Genomic DNA, 13,363 nt, shown 5'->3' on the forward strand with positions numbered 1-13,363 from the left:
GTTTTATACCTGTGTTATTTGATATGTGTCTTTCAGTGTAATGTACATCTTTGAGCGATAGGTCGATCTCCCGAAGATTTCGATAATTAAATACACCAAAATGGAGGATAGTTGAATCGTGATTCTTTTATCGGTGAATATCGATAATTAATCATGACACTAGCATTCTTTCCATAGGAAAGTCATTTTACTCGTAGAAGGAATGTCAGTGTAAACATACTGTTGCTACACTTTTGTTGAAACATCGACAAAGAAATGTTTAAATGTTGACACTGGAACGATTCTTGGCTACTCGACAGCTCATTGAGGCTTCCAGACCTCTGAAGTATAGAGACATCTCTCTTAACGATAATTATACTGTTTAAATTGTTTACCTTTACAATGTGCGGATGAAGAATAATAAAAGCTTCGAAACCTGAACGAGAAGAGAGAAATACAGGTAACGAAGGAGTTCCTCCCTGCGTATACTTTCCTGCTTCCGGTTATGAAACTGTACTACTTATTTGCATTTAAATTATGGAGACGAAGGTGTTACTTTCCTTTCGAACCCTCGTGTTTCTCTCGACAAGAAGGGTAGAAATTTACGATCTTAACCGTAACGAGTAGCGCGAGTAAATTGTTAAAAAAGATATTCTTTTTCATCGGAAATTGGCGTGTGGCACTTGTTCGTGTAACGTTGTTTACCGTATCTAAAATTTCAATCTCTCTTCGAATCTTACACTTAGTATCAAATAACCTTTATTAACCTTTACCTATATTAACCCTTTACATTCGGAAGATGACTTACGATCGCCATAGAATGTAACGCAGCAATTCGTGTCTTATTGTCCCGTGAAAAATTATAAAATTTGACGTTTACATGTCATATCTGGCAAAATGTAAAAATATACGAAACACTGAAACAAAAGAGTTGTTTTCAAAATTGTACACAATTTCTTTGCTCCTTTATACTGAAATGAAAGAGTTGTTCTCAAAATTATGCAACAATCTTTCCACTCTTTTATACTGAAATGAAAGAGTTGTTCTCAAAATTATGCAACAATCTTTCTACTCTTTTATACTGAAACGAAAGAGTTGTTCTCAAAATTATGCACAATTTTTCTGCTCTTTTACACTGAAATCAAAGAATTGTTTTCAAAATCGTAAAGACAATTTCGAAGAAATTTCGTCGTGTATTTCCATCGTGGAAGAATCTTCGAGCGCAGAGGATTAAATCGATCGAAGAGGATAGCGTGCAAATTGTTCAGATTTATATCGATCATGAATAACTCGTGTCACTCACCTTCCTTCCAGCTTTGTTATTGTGTAGGTTCATCAGACTCCTTGCGTCACCCTCGACCTCCCTCGCGTCCAGAAACCTACGCGCGAACCTAGCATTAAATTGTAATATTAAAATTCATGCGTGTATAACATCTGTCGTGACGTGCCGCGTCATGGAGGTTTTACACGCACGTGACACGTGCAAAGGGTGAGAGCCGCGGAGAAACGACGACGAATTCATTACGGATCGGGCTAATTATCTTACCTCATCCCGTAGGTGACGTCCGCGCTGCAGCCACCCCATTCCCAGCCATTCGGTGGTAATTCCTTTCGCGTTCTGCAACACGAGCAACCAGACGTTGTTAAGTAAGTAAATTGTTAACGAAGAATCTAATTTTTGTATTTTATAACATTCGTTGCGCGTGCGTCTTTTTAGGGATCGAGTCTTTCAGAAACTTCGTCGAGTAAGTAAATTATTAACTCGAGATGTCGAGTAGGTAATTAATTGACTCGAGACGAACGTTACTATGTATTTCATAATATTTTTTGCGTGTTTGTTTTTTTTTTTTGTTGGAAATCGTGTAAGTGAATTATCAAAGACGTTGTCGACGTAAGTAAATTATTAACTCGAGATGTCGAGTAGGTAATTAATTGACTCGAGACGTACGTGACTATGTATAATACTTTATAATATTCTTTGTGTATTTGTTTTTTTTTCTTTTTGGAAATCGAGCAAATTATCAAAGATGTTGTTGACGTAAGTAAATTATTAACTCGAGATGTCGAGTAAGTAAATAATTAACTCGAGACGTCGAGTAGGTAATTAATTGACTCGAGACGAACATGACTATGTATTTTATAATATTTTTTGCGTGTTTATTTTTTTTTTTGTTGGAAATCGTGTAAATGAATTTCTATCCGATAATATTTATACGAACTGGAAAGACCAACAAATCCAAAGGGATATGAAACTTTGACCAATTACGATTCCAAATGTTCAAACCCTTATGACAAACGTACGCTTCGAAAATTGAATTGTTTCCCAAATCTGATCTCTCGAACACTTGTACAACTGTTATAGTTACCAGGGTCGAACGAACGTAAATCCAAAGACTCGTTCGTTCGAGAAAGGATCGTTTATCCAGCGATCACTGTGGGTACACGGTTACAAGTACGTACTTGCGCTACGCGCAAGGTTACGCAAATGTTATTTTTTGCTCTCGAATCCATCTCGAAAGTGTACCGTTTACGTCAGGGTGCACCCTGCGTAGACTGATATCGGTAACGAGTGCTTAACCGGCGCGAATAAACTACAAAAGCAAAGAGAACAGTTTACCTTACGGTAGGTTCGCAACCGCAGGCGGTGATGTTGCCCCTGCTGCAAGCTGCGGTCACGGCGTACGTTACACCCGCTGAACTTATTGCGTACGTGAAAGCTGCTTCCCTGCTTCCTGAAATAGATCAGTGAGAAATTTCCTGTTAGTTCTGGCGTCGAAGCAGGTCTGTCCAGTTTGTGCGGTAGGTAGGGAACGTGTACAGGGATTTCAAGCTATGAGAAACGAGGCGCGGGTATGCGACAGACGGGGTTGTTGCGGTTCACGAAACTTCCAAGGACAACACGGCTCACGAGAGACTTTGCAGAAGAAAACGATTATTGAAACTGTTACGTGGAACACCTGGCCGTGTTCTTTCGTCGCTCACGTAGTTGCTGAATTATCGTCGGTGGTGATCCTCTCGAAACGAAACACTCGTGTTTGTTAACCCTTGTGTTGCTTTTTTCGTTTCGAAACTATCAAATCGAACTAATTGTTTCACGAGGTGGTGGTAGGCGATAGGTAGGTATTGACCGGGAAATGAATTAAAAATGTGTCGTGGAAATGAAACAGACGGGGAACTTCCAGTGGGGAGTAACCCCACTTGTATCAACCTTACATCGAGCAGGAATTGTTGATTAATTTCGAAGATTGGATCGTAGTTATACTTGAGGGAAGAGAAAGAAATTTAGGTGAAAAACACGTTGGTGGTTTTTAACGAGATCTGTGTAAAGGCATAATAAATATGTCGAGATTCTTCGAAGCAGAAATTTTAAGGTTTCGTTATTTAAAGTATTCAATTATTGTTTCGTTGTTACAGCAAGATTGTTCTATCTTTCCCTCTCAACACACATGGACTAGTTTCATTTTCCTTGCATGATGTAAAATACAAGGGTTCGATAATTTTTTCCCATAGTAGCTAATTAATTTTTATTTCATTCTTACAACGAGGTACATCAATATTTTTCCATCAAGAACAATTTTCAATTCTTCACTCTTTACTAGTTGATAGATTTCTTTCCACCAAGGGCAATTTTCAATTCTTCACTCCTTACTCAAGCTAAAAGCATTTCATTTTCTCAATACCATGTAAAATAGAAGAAGAATTCCACAACTTCCCCCCCATAGTATCTAATTAACCCTTATATCATTCTTAAATCAAGATACATCGATTTTTTCCCACCAAAGACAATTTTCAATTTTCCACTTCTCGTCCACGGTTCTCTTCTCTCCCACACCTCGATCGACTTCGAATTTCGCCGCACTTGAATCCCCCCGGTCTCTCGTTCTCAAACCGATCTACTTCGTTTCGTCGACCCGGGCGTGATGCATCAACCGTGCAAACCCACACCGTCCCCCGGCGTTTCCGTCACACTAATTTACAGCCATCCGACACACGCAGACTCGCGTAAAGCGCGAGCACAATTAATTACCCGCGCAGCTCTTTCAGCTCGTTTGCCATGCTGAGTGAGTTACCGCGCGTTCCTTTCTTCTCGGTGTTGTTTCTTTCCTTCTTTCTTTCTTTCTTTCTTTCTTTCTCTTTTCCGTCTTTTTTCTCTCTTCTTTTTCTTTTTCATTTTCTTTTTTTCCCTTCTTTTCTTCTACTTTTTCTGCTTCTCCAGCTCGGTCGTCGTTTCAGCCACCTACGCGATACTGTCCCGCGTCCGAGTTGATTTCGCGTTCGCCTGGCAGCCATCAACCTCGGCGGCCAAGCTTTAATTCGAACGTCAGGATCGCCTTTTACACGGACGCCTAATTATCGCGCGCAGTAAAACTCGAAAAGCCATAAGCCGGCCTCCAGGCACGATTACACGCTTTGACAGTGCAATTTTCACGGCCGATCGAATCTTATCGTCGGTCCCGATCTGCGTGGCTCGCTCACTCGAAACTTTCTTTCGATTTTTAACCACCATCCCCACCACCGCTCCGATCCATTTTTTTTTTTCTTTTTTTACGATACCTCGACGAAGGCGAGCGATCAGGTTCGCGTAGAAATTGAATTACAGAGTCGCGAAAAATATCGCCCTACCCTTGGAACTTTGTATGCTAATAGAATATTGTAGGTACTTCGAGGACACTCGTTTATTTTACAATATTACGTGGGAAATTGAGAACGTGTACGGGTTACGAAACGGTGGATGCTTGAAAAATGCTCGAAATTAACTCGTAAAGACTCGACGAGGTATCGTCTCATTCGATTTCAAGGAATCGTGTAACTTGTAATCGTTTAACCGAGTACACGGCCGGAAAGTTATTAAAAGAGTGAAACAATTTGCGATCGTCGATCTCGAACGAACGTAACTTCGAAACAAATGCGTGGAATGGAAAAATTGAAAGGTTACAGAGATTATTATGTGGATCGAGAAAAATTGTAAATAATAACAATGGAGAAACAGGGAATTATGAATTATGGTAACGGAGAACTGTGTATTTTTTTTTGTGGGGAGAAAATGTGAATAGTTGTGAAAATTAATCGGACAATGTTGCTTTTGTGGAATACAGCGTTTGAATTATTAAATCCTCGTCGTCGATGACCAACCAGTGGGAATCGACACTTCATTTATGTTAAACGTGTACATAAATAATGGAAAAAGGATTCTTTTCATTTGAATCAATATTTTCATTACTTCCATTTGAATTTTCATCGCTGCTACGTTACGTAAAGCCATAAGAATCTCATCGACGGTGTTCACTGTTCGCAACTTCGATAATCATGTTTTCCATGACTTCTTTAGAGCATTGTTCACTTTGGTCGTTGAAACAACACGTTTGCGCTTCGTTGGTGTGGCAATGGAATGTCGATAAATTCAGTGTCATTAACGTCGAGTCGGCGCATAAATAAAATGAAATTAATAATTGCTTGCCTTATTTTCGAATTTTACATTTACGTAAGAAACTACTGTTAATCGAGTCGCGTGAACTCAATTGACAACGAGTCTGCACGTTCAAAATATATTTATAATTAAACCGATACTTGTCTCGATCTATTTCCTATATTCGTAATTATTAATTGCAATCTTTCACGAAACACTAACACCTCAGATTACACAGTTCTACTTTTTCCCTAATTCTGGTTACTCAAAGTATTCCTACTTTCGAATTAAATTTTCCATTTTCTATATTTGTAATCATTCATTACAATTTTTGCACGAAACATTAATAATTTAAAGAACACAGGTCAGTAAACAATGTGTCATCGTTCTACTTTCTCCCTGAACCTGATACTTCGAAGTACAATAGTAATTTTTTAAAAACTTTACCCTCTTCAATATTTTCAAACTTTATGATTCATCACCAAACACTAATACTCCATAGAAAAACGTTTCGAACCTAACACATAAAAATGGTAACCATCTACGTAGAATTCATCGTTCAATTTACCATCGAGTTGGAGCAAACGATTCAAAATTTCAATTGCAAATACGTTGCAAAAATTTCGTTACAGTTTCTTCGTTACTCGACATTTTTTATCACTTCGAAGTACAATAGTAATTTTTCGAAAACATTACACTTTTCAATATTTTCAATCTTTATGATTCATCACGAGACACCAATACTCCATAGAAAAACGTTCGATACCAAAGTGCGTTACGACACGTAAATATTTACAATCTCTGTAAAAAATGGCCCCCGTTGAGTTTCGATACAGGACTTTCTGCACGAAAAATCGTATTCCATGTGTTTGCTCGTTCGATTCGCGCGTCATCGTTCGTCGTGGAGGATCGAGATCGAAAAGATCCGGTTGACTGTAATTACAGCTGATCTTCCTACACGCGGTTGCACGATAATACGACCCGTGGCCGATGTTTGTCGTGCCCACGATTATAATTCATAGTCACCGCCGCGCTAACTCGCGTGTATTGCGCAAATAAATACACGTAACGCTTTCGCGTGTCATTTTTCCCGTTACCAGCAGCCATAATCGAATCCGCGATCCAATTATCTCGAGGTACCCCTTAAACATCCCCCACCCCTTTCGATCGAATCGATGAAATCGACGCCGTGCGAAAAACTTGCAAAAATATCGTTTTAACGATGGTAAATTTTTTTTTGTTTTTTCTCAACCGACCGACCGCCATATTCTTAAATATGTATACATTTGAGAAAGGAAACGGCGATTTTTATTACGTAACTGTGCCCGAGCACTAAATTACCGCGTCCGTCGTCCCCGAAGATGGTATTTTCGCGAAGCATAAAGTTTAACGTGAATTTTAAATTTAATGATCGTCGCTGGGAGATTAAAGAGCACGGAACTCGCACGAGTCGAATGATCTTTTCTACGAATGGGGAATCGAACGATTTGATTCGAGGATAATGTGTTGACGATTGGAAATTTCACTGGAAATCAATTTTAAAAAATAGACATAAGAATGTATTCGAAATTAGATCGTTTCTAACTATGATACTACCTTGTGAGTAGATTTTCCATAAAAATAGCAATAAGTTAACTTTTCCAAAGGGTGTTTCTAAAATCTGACGGTTTACAATAATTGTAATATTCTTTCATCTATTCTACAACTAAATTGTAACGGTATAGACTTTTCCAAAGAAATACAAATATTGTACATTATCTTCTTACAATTAATACCATTAGGTATAATTGATATTCCTTTATTTTCTTAGTCCTCTTGAGTCACTAATAATCTGACGGTCTGTAATAATTGTAATATTCTTTCATCTACTCTATAACTAAATTGTAACAGTATAGATTTTTCCAAAGAAATAAAAATATTGTACACTATTTTCCTACAATTAAAACCATTAGGTATAATTGATATTCCTTCATTCTCTATTATAAGTTAAAAGATACCAATTCTATATATTCGGGACATTTTTTACCTAAACACTTTAACTGTACAATCGAACGGAAAAATGTTTTAACGTTAAAAGAGAGAACAAAAAACGTTGGGTATCGGATAATATTTAGTGTCACACGTTGTGGGTTTCTTGTATCCCTTTTCTTCACGTTGAGCTTTTATATACCATTGAATTTAAACGAGCGGACGCAAATTACTTTTAAATGCTACCGAAGATGCATTTTTCGGTTTAAGTTGTGTTGGATTCCGCGTCCTTTTGAAAGCAACGTTATAAAACGTGCACGATCGTTCGATCAGGTGTAAGACGCGTTCAATTATAGCGACTTTAACGAGCGCATAGAGTGTTACAGCCATAGATGGGGCAAAGGTAAAAATTGAAGTCGGTCGATAACGTTGAACCAATTTATGCGACATTAAAAATCAACGCGCCGATTATCGTGTCGTTAACATTCGAATTTCAAATGTCGCGGCCGTAAAATGTACAGAAACCTGTAACTTAGGCTTCGATGGAACCATTTTTAATTATTCCGGCTTTTATACCAGCGATTTAATTTTTAAGGGCGCGGAATAAAAATATAACAAGACTTGTATACACGGAGTGTCTCTTTCGTCTCAATACGATGTAATTTTTCACGAGGAAACGAAATTATCAAAAAAAAATTCTTTTATGGAAAGGGATGTCATACTGTGTAAATAATATTTTTTTTATCCAACTATATACCTAACAACATTTATTAGAACATTTTTTCAATACCATTGGTTTTTTCTTGGATACTTTTTCTCCACCATGTTGAGATTAAATAGACACCCAAGTTTCTCACTCTATAAAATTGTTTTCTTCAATTTTTAGTTCCTTGTTTTTAAAAGTATAGAATAGAAACATAATCACATTACTACTGATGGTGGATAGAGGGTAATTGAAAAATTATTATGTGTTTCATTAGTCGATGATACGAGTAACTTATTTCACTTTCCAATACTGATAGGTTAAATTGATAAGTACGATTTGCACCTTTAAGCAAATGATACTGTTACCACGCATTGAAATCACCTGATTTTCTATTGTGCTATTGATAAAGTAGCGAAACATGATGTATAACATCTATTTTCTGCTTAAAATTAAGTGGGTATGACTTCTTATCTTGTCTGTATACACTCCACGTTTTGAATTTAAAATTCAAGAAGAAGCTTAATTTAAGAATTTTTCAGTACGTTAAATCGTAGGAATAATTTCAGGCAAAATAATTTAATAATTTTCAACAGGAAAGTACGAGACAGGTTAGAATACAAGCCTTGTCAACGATTTATATAAAAATGTATAATACGTCCTGTGAGAACACTTATCCGGAACGTATGAATAATTCATGTTTAATAATAATATAGAAAAGTGCGTTTGATGAGAGGTGCGTCTACTTTACATGCATTAGAAAAATAACACTCTCGCGTTATGATGGATTTTTGCGCGATGACTTTGTTCGCGGTTAGGTATATTTCCTTAAAATGTTTACAGCTAAGATAACCGAGCAAAGTCGTAAATTTATACAATTACATACACAACACCGTAAACTTGATGCCAGTTTTCTAATTTTAGAAATTAAATATTCAAAATTACGTTATTCGTAACGAAATAATTCATCAATCGCAAAATAGAAAATCACTCGGGTGATTTCAATGCGTGGTAACAGTATCATTTGCTTAAAGTATTGAAGCACATTATTGACGATGCAAATCATACTTTTTAATTTAACCTATCAGCATTGGAAAGTGAAATAATGGTTACTCGCATCACCGAGTAATAAAATACATAATAATTTTTCAACTACCCTCTATCCACCGTCAGTAGTAATGTCATATGTCATAGATTATACAAATGTACGATTCTTCGGTTCACCTAATTTTTCTCTCGGTTTTCCAAAAAGAACAGAAAACAATATTTTACAAATCCAATCGCTTTACGAATACACACACCTAATAGTAAAATAACCCTAATTCCTCAACTTTCTCTCTAACCATCATCGACACTTTCATCTATCGTGCAAACATACGACCTTGGTTCACCTAATTTCGGTGTTACCCACTCGTGAGAAAATCATCAACGAACTAATACTAAAAGAAACACCAGATATGCTTTTCAAAAAGAAACAGAATCGATAAATTCTACAAATCGAATCTTATAAATACACACCCGACGATAAAATAAATTCGATCACTCGACTTTCCCTCTATCCGTCATTGATACTTCCCGCGTCACCGATTATGCAAAACGCACGGATCCACGGTTCACCTAATTTCCCGGCGTTTAATTAAATCATCGTTTCGCTTTCGGTTTTAGCCGCTCGCGCGCGAAAATGACGTGCGAACGCAACAAGATACGCCAGGGTAACTCTTAGATAAAGTGCATCGCGTGCAGCTGCCTACACGCGCGCAACGCGATGCAACCCTTGTGCTCTTATTGTCGGCGTGGCAGCATCGTTCCGGCCGCGTTGCACGGCCGCCGTTGGAGGAAGAGAACGAACCGCGTCCACGCCGCGACGTAGCCGATCACGCGGTCCACCGTGATCGTTCGAGCAGCACTCGTACTCGCGGGGTTATAATGCAGCCGAGATCGGTATCTCTCGGCGATCGACTCGTTGATTTATAAGACGCCAGCGCGGAGATCGGTATCTGCCGCTCGTTCCCGCGTGTCCCGATGCGTCCAATTTATGTAGCACGCGACATACTCGCCCGAGTCGAAAACGATCCGAGAAAGAAGAGGGACGTTGCTTCGCGGTGTTTGCATGCGCGAGGAACGATCCTCTTGTCCACGCGGGTTTACCCCAGCCCCTCGTCCACCCACTGACCCTCTTTGTTGTGACAAACACGATTCGGTGGTAACGAGGGTTGCGGTGCACTTTATACGTCGGAACGACGACGGTTTTACCAATACATCGGCTGGTAATGATCCGAATAAAATGATTTTTATTGGGTTGGTCGGAGGGTACTGGATACAGACGGAGTAATGTTTTTGAAAAAGAAAAGGTGGGTGGAAGTGGGAGTATCGTTGGTGGAGATTATCGGTGGAGAGAGTGTACTCGTGGAAATTAGTACTGTTGTTTGGGATTGATAATGCAGGGTGTGATTGTTTTTGAAACGGAGGTGATCGTGGGATTGAGTAGTGTTGTTTGGGATTATCAGTGTTGAGAGTGATTGTGAAGAGGAAGTGATCGTAGAAATGAGTACTGTTGTTTGGGATTGCTAATACAGGGTGTGATTGTTCTTGAGGTGACTGTAGCATCAAGTACCACTGTTTGGGATTATTAGTGTAGAATGATTGTGAAAAGAACGTGATCATAGAAATGAGTACTGTTGTTTGAGATTATTAATACAGGTTGTGATTGTTCTTGAAACAGAGGTGAGTGTTTGAGATTATTGACAGATTATGGGATTATTTTCGAAATGGAGATGACCGTAAGGACGAGTACCATCGTCTGGGTATTATTATTAGTATAGAGGGTGGTTGGTTTTGCAACGGAGACGACCCCAGAAATGGGCTACCATTGTTTGGAATCGTTAATATAGGAGTTATTTTCTACAGTACTGTTACAACTATAACAAACTCCTTATTTTTTATTCGTTGCTGGAATTATGTGCGCGGTGTTAGCACACCGGCGAAACGAAATGAATGTTGTTAGTACCGTTACCTAGGATTATTGATACAGGAGTTGAGTGAAAATGTTTACGTCATCCACTGGGAGTGATAAAGTCTTCCGCGTATTTGCCACCGGATGATAATTTATTAATAATAGTTTATTACCGATCGATTTTTAAACTTCACTCACAAGGAGGGGGTAATACAGTTCGAGAAGGAGAAAATTAATTTCTTTTCATTAAAGGGAATGTATATCTGTGAAGAAAGAGTTTCCGTAATTTTCGAGACGTTTACCATTCATACTCGTTACCATTGATACTTTGAACTTTCGCGTATAATTTATTGCAATAAAACGTACACTTTCACCGCTATGAATTTTACGATAATTAACTTGTATCGGACGTCTTGTTGAAAGCAACGACATTCGACAAATTAAATTACCATACTCCGCGTAGGATTTTCATTCCCATCGATAATGCATTTGCAAGGAGAAATTTAAATGCACAAATGTTACGTTCCTTTCGCCGCGGTTGTAGTTAACATCTTTCGAGGAGCATGTGTTTTCCTTCGAGCGAATTTAAAAACCAACGAGGGAGCAGAAAATTTTAAACAAGGAAACAAAACAGGTACTATTTAACTTCCACGCACATCGTATTTTCCGCTCTTTACTTCGCCTGTTCTCTACATTATCATATACACGCATTGAAGTCACCAGACACGGAACACGCAGCGAAGTATAACGCTTATAAGCACGTACGGTTGAATATTTTCGTTGTTTTCGAAGACACGAAAAATCAACATTTATCTAATAATTGATGTGATCAGTTGTCAACGCAATTTCGATATTATTGATTTTTGTTTTATTTCGATTAATAAAATCTCCCTTATCTCATTTGTAGCATAAACTGTGGACCGCTCTGTTAACGCTATAATTAAAAAGACACGAGTATCTGTTTATTGTTAGAGTAGACAATTTTTCTTTCCTTTCTTTCTTCCTTTGTTATAATTACAATCTATTTTTTGATAATAAGTAGTTGGAGTAGACATTTGATACGAAAACTCTGATGTGTCGATGTGTAAAATGATTCACAAAGGATTGAATAATTGAAACAAAGAACAATCTGCAATATTCACGATTACTGTTTTCACAATACATATTAGTAACTAACAAAGAGTAATCTGCACAGTTCACGAATACTATCTTCACAATACATATTAGTAACTAACAAAGAGTAATCTGCACAGTTCACGAATACTATCTTCACAATACATATTAGTAACTAACAAAGAGCAATCTGTACAGTTCACGAATACTATTTTCACTAACAAAGAATCGTCTGGACAATTCCTGAACATTGCTTCCGCAACATTATTTCGAAATCGTGCGATTAAATGTAATTTTCGTTACCAGAGACAACCCAAAGACAGATATAACAGACCTCGACGATACCTGCATCGCTCTTGTCACGTTCCAAGGGTCATTTCGCAGAGCTTGGTTCCGATCTAGCGAGCAGGAGGTCGATTGTACGCGCGGATACCTAAATACGTGTGGGACAGTTGGCCGAGTACATCGGTCACAAGGTTGATGAATTTATGCCGAGTGTTTGTGTCAAAAGACGGCAACGCGTACATCTATTTAGTGTCGGAAGACGGTAACGGGGAAATTTATCGTTTCGTCGGCGTCCACGGCGTCGGCGGCCACCTCAATGGGCGGAGAAAAGAGAGGTGGCCTTTCCATAAATTCATTTCAGCTGTAAATTGTGAACGCGCCAAATGAGTACCGCTTCCATATTAGGCCGTGACTCACGAGTGGCGATACCGAAGGGTGGACCTCGATCTATTTGTACTGAGCGTTCTGCAAGATTGTGTATCGCGTTTCCTCGTGTATTTACCAACATCTTGAAGATATTAGGTCGCTACGCGAGTTCTGTCCGCCCGTCTCGTTCGTATAAATTGCTATTATCGTTTCAGGGTCGCAACAAGGGTCAGTACCGATCCTCGCCAATTTTAATGAAATTTGGCAGGTATATAGAGCCACGTGTAAGAGCAATCATAAACGAGATCCGTGAGTAGAATAAATGCAAAGTTTGGAAAAAACACTCGGCTAGGTATATACTCACGAACAATGGTAACTCTGACGTAGGTCAAACGTGGAAGATTGGTGATATTTTTACATGAGATTTTCACGCTGTAGTATCAATTTATGTTTGAATTCTTACTAAGATGAATTTAAACGAAATTTTTACTCTTGTTTACGGTAGAGTTATTGTTGGTTACTCTACTATTGGAGTATTCTTGATCGAGAGGTTTTTCAAAATTTTGTATTTATTTTTCTTATAACTGTC

General features: G+C 38.3%; 1 protein-coding gene and 1 long non-coding RNA gene across 4 annotated transcripts in view; one reads left to right on the forward strand and one right to left on the reverse strand.

Moving 5' to 3' along the window:
* The window catches only part of LOC143145736 (protein Wnt-7b), a 174,194-nt gene that overhangs the window by 8,815 nt on the left and 152,016 nt on the right, over positions 1-13,363 (reverse strand). For 2 of the 3 annotated variants that reach the window (XM_076309414.1, XM_076309412.1), the window contains exons 3-5: positions 2,597-2,711; positions 1,526-1,597; positions 1,283-1,370 (exon numbers count right to left, since the gene is read on the reverse strand). In XM_076309414.1, coding sequence (XP_076165529.1) covers positions 1,283-1,370; positions 1,526-1,597; positions 2,597-2,711 — 275 coding nt within the window. The remainder of the gene's footprint in view (positions 1-1,282; positions 1,371-1,525; positions 1,598-2,596; positions 2,712-13,363) is intronic. The other variant, XM_076309413.1, reaches the window with a different exon arrangement.
* LOC143145737 (uncharacterized) overlaps positions 1-13,363 on the forward strand; it is a 100,269-nt gene that overhangs the window by 5,601 nt on the left and 81,305 nt on the right. The gene's annotated exons all lie outside the window — the stretch shown is intronic.

The sequence above is a fragment of the Ptiloglossa arizonensis genome, chromosome 4 (assembly GCF_051014685.1).
Source record: "Ptiloglossa arizonensis isolate GNS036 chromosome 4, iyPtiAriz1_principal, whole genome shotgun sequence".
NCBI classification, from domain to species: Eukaryota; Metazoa; Arthropoda; class Insecta; order Hymenoptera; family Colletidae; genus Ptiloglossa; species Ptiloglossa arizonensis.